The sequence below is a fragment of the Bufo bufo genome, chromosome 1 (genome assembly GCF_905171765.1).
Source record: "Bufo bufo chromosome 1, aBufBuf1.1, whole genome shotgun sequence".
Taxonomy (NCBI): domain Eukaryota; kingdom Metazoa; phylum Chordata; class Amphibia; order Anura; family Bufonidae; genus Bufo; species Bufo bufo.
This window is the reverse complement of record NC_053389.1, coordinates 393,949,355-393,966,326: the sequence shown is the minus strand read 5'-3', so window position 1 is coordinate 393,966,326 and position 16,972 is coordinate 393,949,355. Positions and strand designations below refer to the sequence as shown.

General features: G+C 41.5%; 1 protein-coding gene across 5 annotated transcripts in view; it reads left to right on the top strand.

Moving 5' to 3' along the window:
• AFF4 (AF4/FMR2 family member 4) overlaps window positions 1–16,972 on the top strand; it is a 103,598-nt gene that overhangs the window by 60,087 nt on the left and 26,539 nt on the right. For all 5 annotated transcript variants that reach the window (XM_040405836.1, XM_040405818.1, XM_040405840.1 and 2 more), the window contains 7 exons: window positions 2,318–2,404; window positions 3,697–3,733; window positions 3,873–3,909; window positions 5,201–5,255; window positions 9,844–9,881; window positions 13,611–13,773; window positions 15,125–16,036. In XM_040405836.1, the coding sequence (XP_040261770.1) occupies window positions 2,318–2,404; window positions 3,697–3,733; window positions 3,873–3,909; window positions 5,201–5,255; window positions 9,844–9,881; window positions 13,611–13,773; window positions 15,125–16,036 (1,329 nt within the window). The remainder of the gene's footprint in view (window positions 1–2,317; window positions 2,405–3,696; window positions 3,734–3,872; window positions 3,910–5,200; window positions 5,256–9,843; window positions 9,882–13,610; window positions 13,774–15,124; window positions 16,037–16,972) is intronic.

Sequence of the window (16,972 nt, the reverse complement as noted above, 5' to 3'; positions counted from 1 at the left end):
GAAAGCAAAGAGAACAGCACTCAGCCGTGCACTTTTAGTCTCTTAACATGAGATCACAATGTCACGCTAAATGATAGTGAATGCTGTCGTGTTGTGACCCCCACGTTGGCCAAACATGACGTTTCTGTGCAGCCACACAGTGGCAGTCTTATTTATGTTTGGCCTTAGGCCGCCATGTAGCTGTAGCCAGGGTTTTTTTTGTTAATGTTTTCTCCTTGTATTCTCATATTACGGAGAAAATGAAACCAAATTCCCTGTAGTAATTATAGGTAATCCTGGCGTTCCCATACATTCAGCAGTTTGTCCAGCTTTTGGTTACAGCTTTAACAGTGCTAGACGGGTACATGACTCCTTCCTTGCCAATTTTTAAAGGGAATGTGTCATCAGAAAATGTTGTTTAAATCATGTTTTTATGTTTAACATTTTTTTTTTTAAGCCAAAAATTAAAAAATAACATTACCAAAAATTCTGTCACGATCTATATTTTTAAAATGTATAGAATCCTGCAATTTTCACACTGGCCACTAGGACTAATGGGTCACGATTTCCTGTCCTGCACAGGGAACTTTTCAGTAGCTATTATAGTTATCCCTACAGGTAGACTTGCAATGACAGATAACACAGGGTCCACCATTTACAATAGGTGGTATCACAGCTTATCAGCTGCCTCCTGACCTCTCCACAGGGCACAGAGCATGCCTAGAAAACTCTCCCATAGAAGTCAATGGTCCCCCTCCTGTCCATAGTGTCTATGGCCTGTATAGCTGCTGTCAAAAGACAGTAAGTCTTCACATATTTTAGGCCTAGTGGCCAAGGTCAAAATTTCAGGATTTACAATTTGTTTAGATAGTGACATGGAAAAAATGTAAAATACCATCACCGAAAATTATTTTTAAAAAAAAGTTTACCATGAAAACATTGGGGCACACTAATTATTATTTATAAAGCCATAAACTGGCAGTGGATCCGCTGTAGTTATGAAGAGGCACAGGCTCTCCATAACTTTGGGGCATCCAGTGCCAGTTCTAAATGCAAGACAGCTTCCGAGCAGTCTTACATTTAGACCTTTTTCTATGCTTCAAACAATCCTCCACCTGTGCTACATCCACAATTTTAGACCTGGTTGTGAGCAGGGTAAAGTCGCAGATAGTGGCGCAACTAACCGTTGCACCGCTATCTGCCCCTCATATACGTCTTAGGCTACTTTCACACTTGCGTTCAGAGCGGATCCGTCTGGGGTCTGCACAGACGGATCCGCTCATATAATGCAGACTTGGGATCCGTTCAGAACGGATCTGTCTGCATTATATTGTAGAAAAAATTCTAAGTGTGAAAGTAGCTTCAGACGGATCCGTCCAGACTTTACATTGAAAGTCAATGGGGGACGGATCCGTTTTAAAATTGAGCCATATAGTGTCAAATTCAAACGGATCCGTCCCCATTGACTTACATTGTAAGTCTGGACGGATCCGTTTGCCTCCGCACGGCCAGGCGAACAACGGAACGCTGCAAGCAGCGTTCAGGTGTCCGCTCGCTGAGCAGAGGCTGAACGCTGCCAGGCTGATGCATTCTGAGCGGATCCGCATCCACTCAGAATGCATTGGGGGTTGGATGGATGCGTTCGGGGCCGCTTGTGAGACCCTTCAAACGGAGCTCACAAGCGGAACCCCGACACTAGTGTGAAAGTAGCCTAATTTAGGTGTATTTCAGCATAGTATATGACCCCCATTATTTAACAATAAAGGGAACGTGTCAGTAAGAAATGACCTACACGGTCTGGGCTCCTATCACTTCAGGTATACAGTGTATTGCTAGGTGGCTCACAGGAAAGACTCTGCGCTTTCAGGTGGCATTAGAGATTGAGGAGGACCTGTTCCAGGGAGCTTTTCTGATCAGACATCCAGAATATCTACATTGCCGCTTCCTCTGCTGACACTACTGTTTCTCAAACCTTTCACACAGCAGTTTTGGGGAAGAGGAATTTACAGAATGTTATCAGAATTCACTGCAGCAAATAATTAAAGGAGTCACCTGGCTTCTAACAGAACAAAATGAGCCGCAAATGCTATTTAAACTGAAAAGTACTGCTCTCTTCTATTCCCCGCCAGTCCGGGGCAGATGGTAATGTTCCTAAAATAATGCACATTAAACGAGATAGAAAAGGGTCGGCCATGTCTGACTTGCCGAAGCAGTCAGTGGACAGAGGTGAAATCTACTTACTTTTTGGTGGGATATACCTCATTTGTCATTAAGGTTTCTTATAGACCTGAGTTTTTTTTGTTTGTTTGTTTTAACATATGTATACTTTTGTTTGCAGGAGATGACCCACTCATGGCCACCCCCTCTGACTGCAATTCATACCCCATGCAAGACTGAGCCTTCCAAATTTCCATTCCCTACAAAGGTTTGTGTCCTTACTTTGTATTTAGCTCTTAGTGGTGAAAGAGAGCAGTGTATTGTGCAGACGCATAAGCAGTATAAATGTGTGGCCCGCTGTGGAGCATGAGTGAAATGGTAGTGTTTGGTAGTTGGTCTTCAGAATGTATTGAGTACTTGCGGCAAAAAGTAACTTTGATACTAAATTTTGATTGTGATTATTGTAGGTTCCAGCGGTCGGGCCCTCAGCCATCATACGTTTATGTATGTGTAATTTCTGAGCCATGTTTTTATGTTGAGCATTGATTTGACCATAAATCAGCTTCAGTTGTTCAGGAGATGAGAGAAAAGGTGCTGGAGATGCTGCATCAGAAGAACCTTGACTGATTTCATTGTGAACAGCATTCTGCACCTTTTTATTTTTTAGCTCTTAATGCATCTAAGGATCCCAACCGATTGCTGGCATTTTTTCTTTCTTTCCCCTAGAAATGTCCTATCGTTGTCTGCAAAACGGACAAGAATAGGGCATGTTCTCTTTTTTATTTTAATTTTATTTTTTGCAGGGCCTTGGAAGGGGAATCTTTTGTGGCCCCTTTGAAATTAATGGGTCTGCATCTGAGAAACTACGTCCGCGTACATGAGCCCTAATTCTATAAGAAAATGGTCCGTCCAGGATTTCTGTATTATTGGCCTATCCTCAGGTTAAGCCGTTAATATCTGATCAGCAGTGTTCCAACAGCCTGCATCCCCCACCAATCAACTGTTCCAAAGTAGCTCCAGTACCAGAACTTCTGGGCTCCATCCATTGCGTAGAGGATGGTTACTGCTGCGTTGCACCCATTAAAGTGAATGAGAGCAGAGCTGCAGTCACCTGCTCTGTCCACTACACACTGCCAGAGCTACTTTGGAACAGCAGATTGTGTTGGGTGTCTGACTCCTGCCTGAGGACCTCCTTAGGATAGGCTATCCATATAAAAATCCTGGACAACTCATTTAAGAATACTTATTTATTATGAGGAGCTAATGCTTGTTCCTCCATGGTTGGTACAGAATGCCCCCAGCTAGTCATTTAGACGTTGATTTTCAGTCCATAATCTTTAGCGCTAACATACGTAGAATGTCCATTGCAGGCATTAGTATCCGTATCCATTTGCCTACAAATAGTAATATTAGTAATAAAAATAGTAATACTAGTAAGTTTATTTTTTCTATATTCACATTTTGTGTAATAGAGGTTGGCCTAAAATAAAAACATAAGTAAAACCTTTATAGTAAAGATATAACTTTGCTGATTCTAGTTTTAAACCCTCTTGTTTGTAGGAATCTCAACAATCAAACTTTGCCAACACTGATCAAAGTAAGTGTACTCTACATGTGCTATCTAATATTGTATCCTAGAGAAGTATGTGTTGTAATGGTGTGCAGAGCTTCATTGTATACATTAGTAGGTATCTATAACTGCTATTACCATTGTGGTATTTCTTTTCACTTCTTAGAGAGATACAATGTATCAAAAGGTCATCAACCAAAATCGTAAGTTGCATTTTCTTCTGTGTACTTTTCTGATCTTTAAAGGGAGTCTGTCACCACATTTGAGCATATTAGACTGATCAAATAGTGTTATATGTGCCACCCAGAACTTAAAAACGGTACCTTTGTTGTATGTAATGGAGTTTTCTTTTAGCCGAAAATGAACTTTTAAGATTATGTAAATGAGCCCTCTCAAGTGCCCAGGGCGGCGTCTCAATCCTCCGAGCCCCAGGCAGCACCTCCTCAACGGCTCATAACCCCGCCCTCCGTGTGCCTCTGCCCGCCCGTTTACTCCCCTCCTCTCTCCTTTTCCACTGCAGCTGCGCGGTCAAATTCGTAGCGGGCGCACGCGCAATGCGATGCCCGCTCCTGGCAGGGCATCGCAATACCTACTGCGCAGGCGCCTGCTACAAATTTGACCGCGCAGCTGCAGTGGAAAAGGACAGAGGAGGGGAGTAAATGGGCGGGCAGAGTCACACGGAGGGCGGGGTTATGAGCCGTTGAGGAGGTGCTGCCTGGGGCTCGGAGGGTTGAGACGCCGCCCTGGGCACTTGAGGGCTCATTTACATAATCGTTAAAGTTCATTTTCGGCTGAAAGAAAACTCCATTACATACAACAAAGGTACCGTTTTTAAGTTCTGGGTGGCACATATAACACTATTTGATCAGTCTAATATGCTCAAATGTGGTGACAGACTCCCTTTAAATGTAATCTTGGTATAAAAAGGCAAGTTAACTTCTTTGTTCTGTTCTTTACATAGAATAATACTCTCCATCTGCAGCTGATAAGTAATTAGAATAGTGCAAGTCCTAAACCGCAGGCTATTGTTATAGCAAGTTATGTAGTACAGGATTATACGGAGGAGTATAAATAACTCCCTGGGAGTTTTCCTAATGCCGCTTAGCTGGCAGCAGCCCTCTGTCCTTAAAGAACATTTGATGACCTGTATTTGTGTTTCTGATTTGGTTCCCTAATTTGTCTAAGAGTAGATTCACCATCTTAAAGGGATCATTATTTTGTATATAAAATTTGGAATTAGCCCTGGAAGACCACATTAAAATTTCTGCGGTTTGTATTGTTGGCTGCATTTCTAAGACTCTCTAAAATTATGCACAGTAGAAATAAGGTTTATTATATTTTAAGAATGGAAAAAAATCTTTAGAAATATGTGGTATCCCTTTTAAGCATTCTCATTCGTACAAGTTCACACTCATCTGATGTTTTTTGCTTGAAACATAACAGCCAAGCTATTATGTTTAACAGGTCTTGAGCTAATTGACCCCTGTTTTACAGCATGCTGAAGGAGGACTTAAAGCTCAGCAGCAGTGAAGACAGCGATGGAGATCAGGTACTTTTAACAGCAGCATCACCTTTTTTTTTTATTCTTTGTTTTGGTTTGTAGAGTACCGTTGTTCAGAAACACATTTTGAGACAGGTCTTGCAAGTTTAAGGCTTTTTCTGGGTTCACACTGTTGATGGCCTATATCAGGGATACTCAACCTGCGGCCCTCCAGCTGTTGTAAAACTACAACTCCCACCATGCCCTGCTGTAGGCTGATAGCTGTAGGCTGTACAGGCATGCTGGGAGTTGTAGTTTTGCAGCAGCTGGAGGGCCGCAGGTTGAGCATGCCTGGCCTATATGATAGGCTATCAATCTCCAATCAGTGGTAGGAGCAGACTCTTAGTATCTTGCTGATCTGCTGTTTGAAGGGACTCCAGTGTTCAGGATGTGCTGACTGACGGGTGTCTGGACTCCCACTAATTTGATATTGAAGGCCTATCCAAAGGAATTGTCTTTTGGTATTGTGAACCTGGAAAACCCATTTAAAAAGAACCACTCGCCATGAAAATACAGTTTAATCTGCCAGCAGGATGTTGTAAAGGAAAAAGAGCTCAGCAGACTGATATATAATTTTTATGAATAAGATTCAGTATTACTTGTATTTCAGTCATTTAAATTCCTGCTCATTTTGAGGATAGGTCATCAGTAAAAAAAAAAAAAACTCTAGGAAAATCCTTCTAACTGCTCATATCTCAGCCTAGTCTTGTTTGACAGCTGATAGTCTAAGCTTTAAAATAAGTCCAGAATCACTGCATTATCTCTTCTATATCAGGAAACATAACTGTTTAGAAATCAGGTTGGGAGTTATAGCTCAATCGTAGTGACCCACATAATGTTTAACCGCTTCCCGACCGCCTAACGCAGGGATGCGTCCTGCGGGCGATCGGTTTGTTCCTCCTTGACGCATCGGCACGTCATCTCTCGAGACGCGAGAAATTTCCTGTGAACGCGCGCGCACACAGGAGCGCGCGTTCACAGGATCGGGAGGTAAACAAGTGTATCTACAGCCTGCCAGCGGCGATCATTCGCTGGCAGGCTGTAGATGCGATTTCTTTATCCCCTGAAAGGTATATCAGACACTGTTTTGTTAACAGCGTCTGATATACCTGCTACCTGGTCCTCTGGTGGTCCCTTTTGCTTGGATCGACCACCAGAGGAGACAGGCAGCTCTGTAAGTAGCACCAACCACCACACTACACTACCCCCCCTGTCACTTATTAACCCCTGATCACCCCACATAGACTCCCTGATCACCCCCCTGTCATTGATCACCCTCCTGTAAGGCTCCATTCAGACGTCGGTATGTGTTTTGCGGATCCGCAAAACACGGACACCGCGGATCCGCAAAACACGGACACCGGCAATGTGCTTTCCACATTTTTCGGATCCGCACATCGCCAGAACTATATAGAAAATGCCTTTTCTTGTCCGCAATTGCGGACAAGAATAGGACATGTTCTATAGGCTCTACAAAAAAACGCAGTGTTCGCCCGATCAGGCCTGATCTTGTGCGCACACTTGCGTTCAGTCCGCCCCACTGCAGTGACAGAAATTATTTTTTTCTGATCACTGCAAAAACACCGTAAAATCGCTGCGGCGCTATAAAGATCATAGATTTTTTAATTTTATTTTTTGGCAAAAGTTAGCGGAAATAGATTTTTTTTTGTTTTTTTGTTTTTTCTTACAAAGTCTCATATTCCTCTAAGGGCTCTTTCACACCTGCGTTCTTGTCTTCCGGCATAGAGTTCCGTCGTCGGGGCTCTATGCCGGAAGAATCCTGATCAGGATTATCCCAATGCATTCTGAATGGAGTGAAATCCGTTCAGGATGCATCAGGATGTCTTCAGTTCCGGAACGGAGCGTTTTTTGGCCGGAGAAAATACCGCAGCATGCTGCGCTTTTTGCTCCGGCCAAAAATCCGGAACACTTGCCGCAAGGCCGGATCCGGAATTAATGCCCATTGAAAGGCATTGATCCGGATCCGGCCTTAAGCTAAACGTCGTTTCGGCGCATTGCCGGAGCCGACATTTAGCTTTTTCTGAATGGTTACCATGGCTGCCGGGACGCTAAAGTCCTGGCAGCCATGGTAAAGTGTAGTGGGGAGCGGGGGAGCAGTGTACTTACCGTCCGTGCGGCTCCCCGGGCGCTCCAGAGTGACGTCAGGGCGCCCTAAGCGCATGGATCATGTGATCGCATTGGACACGTCATCCATGCGCATGGGGCGCTCTGACGTCACTCTGGAGCGCCCCGGGAGCCGCACGGACTGTAAGTATACCGCTCCCCGCTCCTACTATGGCAACCAGGACTTTAAAAGCGTCCTGGGTGCCATAGTAACACTGAAAGCATTTTGAAGACGGTTCAGTCTTCAAATGCTTTCAGTACACTTGCGGTTTTCCGGATCCGGAGTGTAATTCCGGCAAGTGGAGTGCACGCCGGATCCGGACAACGCAAGTGTGAAAGAGGCCTAACCTGTGACAAAAAATAAAATCTCACATGAACTCTCCATACCCCTCACGGAATCCAAATGCGTAAATTTTTTTAGACATTTATATTCCAGACTTCTTCTCACGCTTTAGGGCCCTTAAAATGCCATGGCAGTATAAATACCCTACATGTGACCCCATTTTGGAAAGAAGACACCCCAAGGTATTTTGTGAGGGGCATGGCGAGTTCATGTAAAAAGTTGTCATTTTACAGAGACATTTCTCTCACCCAGCATGGGTATATGTAAAAATACACCCCAAAACACATTGCCCTACTTCTTCTGAGTACGGCGATACCACATGTGTGACACTTTTTTGCAGCCTAGGTGCGTAAAGGGGCCGAAAGTCCAACTAGTACCTTTAGGCTTTACAGGGTTGCTCACAATTTGCCCAAAATGCCAGAACAGTAAACACACCCCACAAATGACCCCATTTCGTAAAGTAGGCACCCCAAGGTATTCACTGAGGGGCATATTGAGTCCATAAAAGATTGAACTTTTTGTCACAAAAAACAAAAAAAAATCAATTTCCGCTAACTTGTGCCAAAAAATAAAAACTTCTATGAACTCGCCATGCCCCTCACAGAATACCTTGGGATTCCAAACTACTTCTCACGCTTTAGGTCCCCTAAAATGCCAGGGCAGTATAAATACCCCACAAGTGACCCCATTTTGGAAAGAAGACACCCCAAGGTATTCGGTGAGGGGTATGGTGAGTTCATGTAAAAAAAAAAAATTTTGTCACAAGTTAGTGGAATGTGAGACTTTGTAAGAAAAAAAATATATATCATTTTGCGCTAACTTGTGACAAAAAATAAAAACTTCCATGAACTCACTATGCCCATCAGCGAATTCCTTAGGGTGCCTTCTTTCCGAAATGGGGTCATTTGTGGGGTGTTTCTACTGTCTGGGCATTGTAGAACCTCAGGAAACATGACAGGTGCTCAGAAAGTCAGAGCTGCTTCAAAATGAGGAAATTCACATTTTTGTACCATAGTTTGTAAACGCTATAACTTTTGCGCAAACCAATAAATATACGCTTATTGCATTTTTTTTTTATCAAAGACATGTAGAACAATAAATTTAGAGAAAAATTTATATAGAAATGTATTTTTTGTTTTTGCAAAAATTTCGGTCAATTTAGATTAATAACAAAAAAGAAAAAATGTCAGCAGCAATGAAATACCACCAAATGAAAGCTCTATTAGTGAGAAGAAAAGGAGGTAAAATTCATTTGGGTGGTAAGTTGTATGACCGAGCAATAAACCGTGAAAGTAGTGTAGTGCAGAATTGTAAAAAGTGGTCTAAGAGGGTTTAAGCTAGGGGAGATGAGGTGGTTAAATTGCTACTTTTTCTCTTTTCCCTAAAAATAAAAAGTTATTTAGTATACTAAATGCACCCCAAAATGCTTCCTAGAAGAAAAAAAAAACTACAGCTCGTATAGCTTAATTGAATAAAAAATTAAAAAATTCAGACCTCTAGAGAACAGAAAATGTTACTGGTCCTTGAATCTTAGTTATGTCGCTAAGGGATTAGAATGTACTTTTGTCCTGAGTTGTGCACAACTATATTTACTACAATAAGTCATTTTCAGACGGGTTTTTTCCAATTTTAATGTGTCTGTTGTGGGGTTAAAAGGCTATGGACACTTTTGGGGTTCAATTATATTTTTATTATAGCATTCTACTCATTTTTCAACTAAAATAGTTCATTAAACACATTGTCACACTGATAACAGTTTAGCTATAAACACTCATCCAGCAAACAGAGAAGCTCCTGACGGATTCAGTGTGAAGCAGAACCTTATAGTCCGCAAATACTGTACACTGAAAGTGAAATATGTAGAAGAAAAACAGTTTAAATTTTTTTTTTTTTTTTTAATTAAGACCGAATTGAGAAAAAAGTTTTTTGACCCCAAATGATACTGAAGCCAGCTCCAAAAACTGAACTACACTATCCTAATACATTTTTCAGCTTGCCAACATCTTCTCATGAGTAGTGATTATTTTGTTAGTTGTGATCTGAAATACACTCTCATAGTTGGTTCTGTGATTGACATGTTCACCTCTGTTCATCTTGGTATTTACAACCTCTTACTTTATTTTCTTCCAGGACTGTGATAAAGCTGTCCCAACCAACACCCCAGTAAGGTAAGTGTGCAAAGCTTTAGCAATTCATTCCCCTTACGTATAGCAGCTTAGCACATAAATGATTTTATCCATAGTTTATACAGATCCTGAGCTACGGCAAGTCCTTCGTTTAGAGCTGCATACATAAGGCTACTTTCACACTAGCGTTTTGGCTTTCCGTTTGTGAGATCCGTTCTGGGCTCTCACAAGCGGTCCAAAACGGATCAGTTTGCATTCTAATGCATTCTGAATGGAAAAGGATCCGCTCAGAATGCATCAGTTCAGTCTCCTTTTCGCTTTGGAGACTGACACCAAAATGGTGTCCGTCTGATGAAACGGAGCCAAACTGATCCGTCCTGGCACACAATGTAAGTCAATAGGGACGGATCCGTTTTCTCTGGCACAATAGAAAATGGATCCGTTCTCCATTGACTTTCAATCGTGTTCAAGACGGGTCCGTCGTGGCTATATTAAAGATAATACAAACTGATCCGTTCTGAGCAGATGCATGCGGCTGTATTATCTGAACGGATCCGCACAAAACGCAAGTGTGAAAGTAGCCTTATTCTGCTGTGACCAAAAATGAAATTTCCTAGTTTTTCTTGCTAGCGAAGTTTATAGGGTATATTATGATTTTGATGTTATCGATTGCATATTAATAAAGAAATGCACATATTCATTTTATTCAAGACCATTCTGTAACTGGGGACAGGAAACTGGCATTCACTTTTGGGGACCTCATTGAAGGACGAGCAGCTCTGAAATGCAAGCTGCTGCTGTAACATGAAACCGGGCAGATACCAGTTTCTTTTTAACTGGTCCTATTACAAGTGAAAAATAGATATGTTCTTAAACATCCTTCGAGAATGTTTCTGTTCTCCTTTGTGCTTGGCCCAATTTTTCTGGGAAAAATAACACCGCACAACGATGATTTTGCTACTCAGAGAAAAACATCTGATTTATACTAAAATGAGCGCACTTATTCCAAATATGAACTTGGAATTTGCCTGACACGTCTAGATTTTAACCCCTTAAGGACCCTGCGATTTTCCATTTTAGCGTTTTCGTTTTTCACTCCCCGCCTTCCCATAGTCCTAACTTTTTTATTTTTCCATTCTCATCGCCTTATGAGGGCTTATTTTTTTGCGGGACAAGGTGTAGTTTCTAATGGCGCCATTTATAGTTGCATACCATGTAGTGGGAAGCCGTACACCATGCGGTAAAATTGACCTTATATCTTCATTCTCCAGGTCAGTACGGTTACGATACCACACTTGTATAATTTTTCTTGCGTTTTAATACTGGAAAAAAAATAAAAAATCTTTGAGGGAAATCACCTATAACTTTTTTGTAGTTGTGTACGGGGTGGTGTGAGGGCTCATTTTTGGCGGGACGATCTGTTCTTTTCAGTGATCCTATTTGAAGTGTGTGCGACTTTTTGATCACTTTTTATAAAAAAATATATTGGGTAGTTGAAGTGACAAAAAATGGCAAATTGGCTGTTTTTTTTTTTTTTTCCCCCCCCCCCCCCGTTACGCCATTTGCCGGATGCCATTATTATTGTTGTATTTTAATAGTATGGGCATTTTCGCATGAGGAGATGCCCATGACGTGTTTTTTTCTTTTTTATTGTTTAAGTATTTTTATTTTAAGGAAAGAGGGGTGATTTGAATTTTTTTTATTAGCAAAAACTTTTTTTTAAGTCTCCTTGGGTGACAATAACTGGCAATCATTAGATTGCCTATTGTGTTCATTGATGTTTATATAGACACCATTGAACACTTAATTTACACTATACCAATACAATGCTGCCACCTAGTGGCCTGTATTGGTCCGCTAATAGGCACTGAAGCCTGCTTGGGGCTTCAGCCTAATAGATCAATGTAACAGCGTTCCCCGATCTCAGTCGGGGAATGCTGTTACCGGAGCAGAAGTGCGCGACTTCACGGCATCTGTGCAGTCTGGAAGTGGGTCACATTTGACCACGCCATCTGAAAGGGAAAATGTATGTGATCAGCCATAAATCAGAAACCCTATGGCTATCGCGCCCGCTGCTCATGCGAGCGGGCTCCATGTTTGGGGACCAGACTTCCGCCGTACATGTACGGCCGAGGTCCTTAAAGGGTTAAGTTCTACATGCAATGCCTATTCTGTTATATTATTAATGCATTATATTGGAGATATTCCAATGGACAGGTCCAGACCTGTTTGGACGCACTCAGGCTGATGTCAGCAGTAAGTATATAAGGCAAGCTGGACAGATTTTCATAGTAATCTGTTATAGCGCTATATTTTTGAAACTTAAGATGGATAAACGCAAATGTGTTAGCGATCCAGTCAAGTTAGCTGCATACTATGCAATGGAAAGCAATGTTTGTTTCTGTACTAATGTAAATGGTCTTATGATGGAGTTAGATGGTACTCATGTTCCCGATGAATGGAGGCTATTCATAGACTCTAGCAAAACAAGTTTGAAAGCTGTCTTGTTGCACAATGGTAACGAAAAAACATCTGTTTCATTGGCTCGTGCTTCTATGGAGTTAATTTTGAAAATTATCAAATACTCAGAACATAAATAGAAAGTGAAAGTGGTAGCACTGCTGCTTGACCTACAGTTAGGGTAGAAAAGCTTATGTTTCTTGTGCCTATGGAACAGTCGTGATGACAACAATCATTACAAAATGAGACAGTGGCCTCTTAGAGTCGAGCACACAGTTGGTCAGTACAATGTACGACAAAAATAACTGGTCGATCCACTTCAAGTTAAACTTGGTTTAATGAAAAATTTGGAAATTGCATTTGATCGTGATGGAAATGGTTTCCAGTATTTGAAGGAGAACTGATGCTAAAATAAAGGCCGGAATTTTTATTGGCCCCAAAATCAGCAAACTAATGCATGATGACACATTCGGAACAAAACTCAACCCTCAGGAACTTGCAGCTTGGGATGCATTTCTGCTAGTAGTGCAGAACTTCCTTGGGAACAGACGAGCTGCAAACTATGCTCAATTAGTAGACCATATGCTTACAGCATATGAACAACATGGCTGCCAAATGTCATTGAATGTGCATTTCTTACATTCCCATCTTGACTGTTTCCCACCCAATTTGGGACACGTAAGTGACGAACATGGAGAGCGGTTCCATAAAGATATTTCTACAATGGAGAACAGGTATCAAGGCCGCTGGAATCCCAAGATGATGGGGGACTACTGCTGGTTTTTGCAACGGGAAAATATGACCGTTCACAAACGCAAAGGCAGATGTCTGAAGCATTTTTAACAGTACTGGGTCTTGCTCAAGTAAGACTTTTAAAATGAAAAACTAGACTTTTTGAAATTTTGTTATTCCATTACATTTTCATACACTGTTTACTACTCAAACTTTGATGTAGATCAGGTAATTGTTGGAGTAAAACTCGTTCTGTTCAAAATTATTCAATGCTTTCCAAGTGCTTAATTCATTTAGGCATATTTATGTATAGCAAAATTTGTTGTTACAACAATTCTGACTTCGGATTTGTAATCCGCACACTCGATTTAGTATAGGACAAACTGTTTTTGCCCAGTAGCAGACGAAAAGGTTTTTTTTTTTTGCGTGGTGTGACAATAAATAAATAAATTCTTTCCTGTTTGAATAATTAAATTTTTTATTTATTTCTGTTAATAAATGAAAGTGAACATTGAAAGTTAAGTGTATTATGTTACCCATGGAGTGAACATGACCGTTTTTTTGTTTTTTCTGTGTCAGTAACTCTGAGCCATCACAGCTTAACAGCGAAGGAGCAGAGAATTCCAGGGATGATTCAAGCAGTCACAGCGGATCAGAGAGCAGTTCCGGGTCAGATTCTGAAAGTGAAAGCAGTTCCAGTGATAGCGAGGCTAATGAACCCTCCCGCAGTGCCTCTCCTGAGGTAAAAATCAAGTCTATAGTGTTGTACAGCAAATATAAATTCTGCTCACATGACCAAATAACTGCCATATATGCTGGTTAAGGTGAAACCTCTCACAAGTGGCCTTACACATGCAGCTGCTCAAACAAGTCTACATAAATACTTAGTGGTACCTAACAAAAAAATTACAAAATCATAGCAACATGTCTGAAGTTTTTGATTTGTGAGGTCGGGACGCTACAACCCTTTCAAATTGCAGAAATGAGTCAACAAAAGCACTCGCCTTAGCACTATGCTCCTTCATTTCAGCTCGGATCTCTGAGGAGTGCAGAGCGAGGGTTATTGTAGTTTTATAGTAAGTCTACAAGCCCATGCACTGCTCACCTAGCTCTTCGGTGAGAGCAAGTCATGAACAAAGGAGCGCAGCGCTTCTGCACCTTCATTTTAGCAATCAGTAAAGGTCTGTCCCCCACCCACCATGTGCCTGTATTTTCGTCAAAGTAAAGATATTATCCTCTGCAGTTAGGAACCTATATGCGTCTCTTTGCTAATAAGTAGGCATCAGTGGAAATTTCTGTCACAAACTTTTTGCCATTCTGTTTCTCACTGAGCTTAGAAGTAACAATACCAATTGAGCAGAAGGTCTAAAGTGGCAGTTTTTTGGGGACTTGAATATCCCAAATATGCTGCAGAGTTGCCGTCCTAAATTTGTGTAAATCTGCAGTGTATGATAGTACCAGCTAAGTGGACAGGAATTTACCAAATATCATCCACACTCATCTGAAGATATCTACAACATAACTTGACCTGCAGTGTGGATTTTAAATCTGCAGCATATCGGTGTATGCTTTTGACTTCCACAGCTGATTTTACCCTATGCAATGCAGGTTTTGTCTCTGAAAATTACTTATCGTGTGGACCTACCCTGATGATTCCTAATTGGTCAACAGTAATCTAATGACTGTTAACCATGTGACTACTGTTCAGGCTGGGTTCACATCTGCTGTTTTGTCAGAGTTTACCGTATCCAGAACAGCCCGGATACCACCGCACACCGCCGAACCCCCATTCACTGTCATAGGATCCGGCCAGACAAAAAATGCTGCATGTATTTCACACTTGCAAGATTTGCATTTAAAGGAAATGTCTCATCAGAAAATTACCTATTGTTTAATAATGTGACTGTGCTAGGAGTAGTTTTTTTGTTTTATATATGTTTCTATTTGTCATTTTTAAATATATATATTTTTTTTTCTTCATGTCGATATAAAGTTTCATTTTAAGGAGCAATTTTTGTGCTCTTGTTTTTCTTTTGTTTCTGAATTGATTGGCACATTTGTGAATGATGATATTTTGTTTCTTTTCTTTTAAGCCTGAGCCTCCACCATCAAATAAATGGCAACTGGATAATTGGCTGAACAAAGTTAATCCTCATAAAGTGTCTCCTGCATCTTCAGTAGAGAGTAATATTCCTTCTTCACAAGGATACAAAAAGGATGTTCAAGAGCAGGTAACTGGAGCAAATTACACAGAACCCAGTGGGCCAAAGGAGTCTAGCAACTCTACTCCTATCAGAGACTCTAAGTCAGCCCAAAAAGGATCAGAGGGAAGTCGTGGAAGGCAGAAGTCTCCAGCTCAAAGTGAAAGTACATCTCAGAGGAGAAATGTTGGTAAAAAACAACCCAAAAAAACTGAAAAGACAACTGTAGAGGCCCCAAGACGAGATCTCAAAATTGAAAGCGTGACAACGGCAGAAACTACCACTAATCTGCCTGCTAATCGCCATAAAGCGGCCACAAAAGGGTCCAGAAAACCCAGCATAAAAAAAGAACCCAAGTCATCACCTCGGCCTGCAGCAGAAAGGAAAAAATACAAGAACTCAAGTAAACCCTCTCAAAAATCCAAGGAGTTTATTGACACTGATACCTCATCTTCTGATTCAGATGAAATTGAAAGCCTTCCGCCTTCATCCCAAACCCCCAAATATTCTGAGAGCAATAGGACTCCTCCAGCTAAACCCTCCGTTGAGGAGGATGATACAATTTTTCGGCAACGATTCTTCTCTCCTATGGAAGAGAAGGAGCTTCTTTCCCCCTTAAGTGAGCCTGAGGACAGATACCCACTTATTGTTAAAATTGACTTGAGCCTGTTATCACGGATACCAGGGAGGCCTTTTAAAGAGACAGAACCACTGAAGGTGGAAAAGACTGCATCAGAGAAGCATCCGAAAGAAACACAAAAACAGACAGATAAAACTTCCAGCAAGGGAAAGAGGAAACACAAGGTTAGTCTAGAGAGGATATATTGCTGGAAATTTGCTGTTTTTATTTTTTCCTTTTTTTTATCACTTTAGTGCCATTAATATAGTCAGTTTTAAACATACAATGGACAAGCTCTTCAGCTGTATGTCTTTCGGACTGGAGCTCATGAGAAGACGGCAAGAGCAGTGTGTTCTCGTCCTCTCTGCACGTCATGAGCTCCAGAGACAGACTTACTGCTGATCCTACTGAGTGAAGAGCGAAGTCGAAGCAGGTCAAGATAAGTAACCCATCCTTCTGTATAACCTGTAGGACAGGATTTGTGTGTACTAATATTTCAGGCTGATTATTAATCCCCTCTAGACAGAATGAGCCATTATAAATAATGGAAGGTTAATAATAAAGTAATATTTCAGTATTTTCAGTAATGTTTTATTCCTGGAGAACCCCTCTAAGTACACTAAGGGGCGGGCCTAAGGTCCTCGGTGCACATTAGCTTCACTGCTCTGAAACATTGGACATTCCCTATTCCACTTGATTGCCAAGGTCAGGGATCAGCAGCGTTCGCACACCTGCGCCCTACAGTCCCCCATCGGCGAGTGCGCAGTAGATCTGCTTTTGCTTGTGCCGATGCACAAAGCAAATGTAATGTGAATGCACTGTATGGTGTGTTCCTTTACTTGCATTCATTTAAAAGAGCCTTCTAAGTTAAGTGTACGGGGAGGATAGATTAGTTGTCTGTAGTAAGGAAACATGAGCCCCAGGGGCTACGACCTATACAGTGAACGCTATCCAAAAGTCCATATCTGTGTGATGGTCCAGAGCCTATTTAGATAAGATTTATCTGTGATGGACTTTCGTTTCCTCATATTATGTACATTGGCCTCTTCTTTGAGGACATTCCCTCCCCAGAAGACCTTGCTGAAATTTTGAGTGGTTGTCACTGTCCTAAGAAAAGGTTT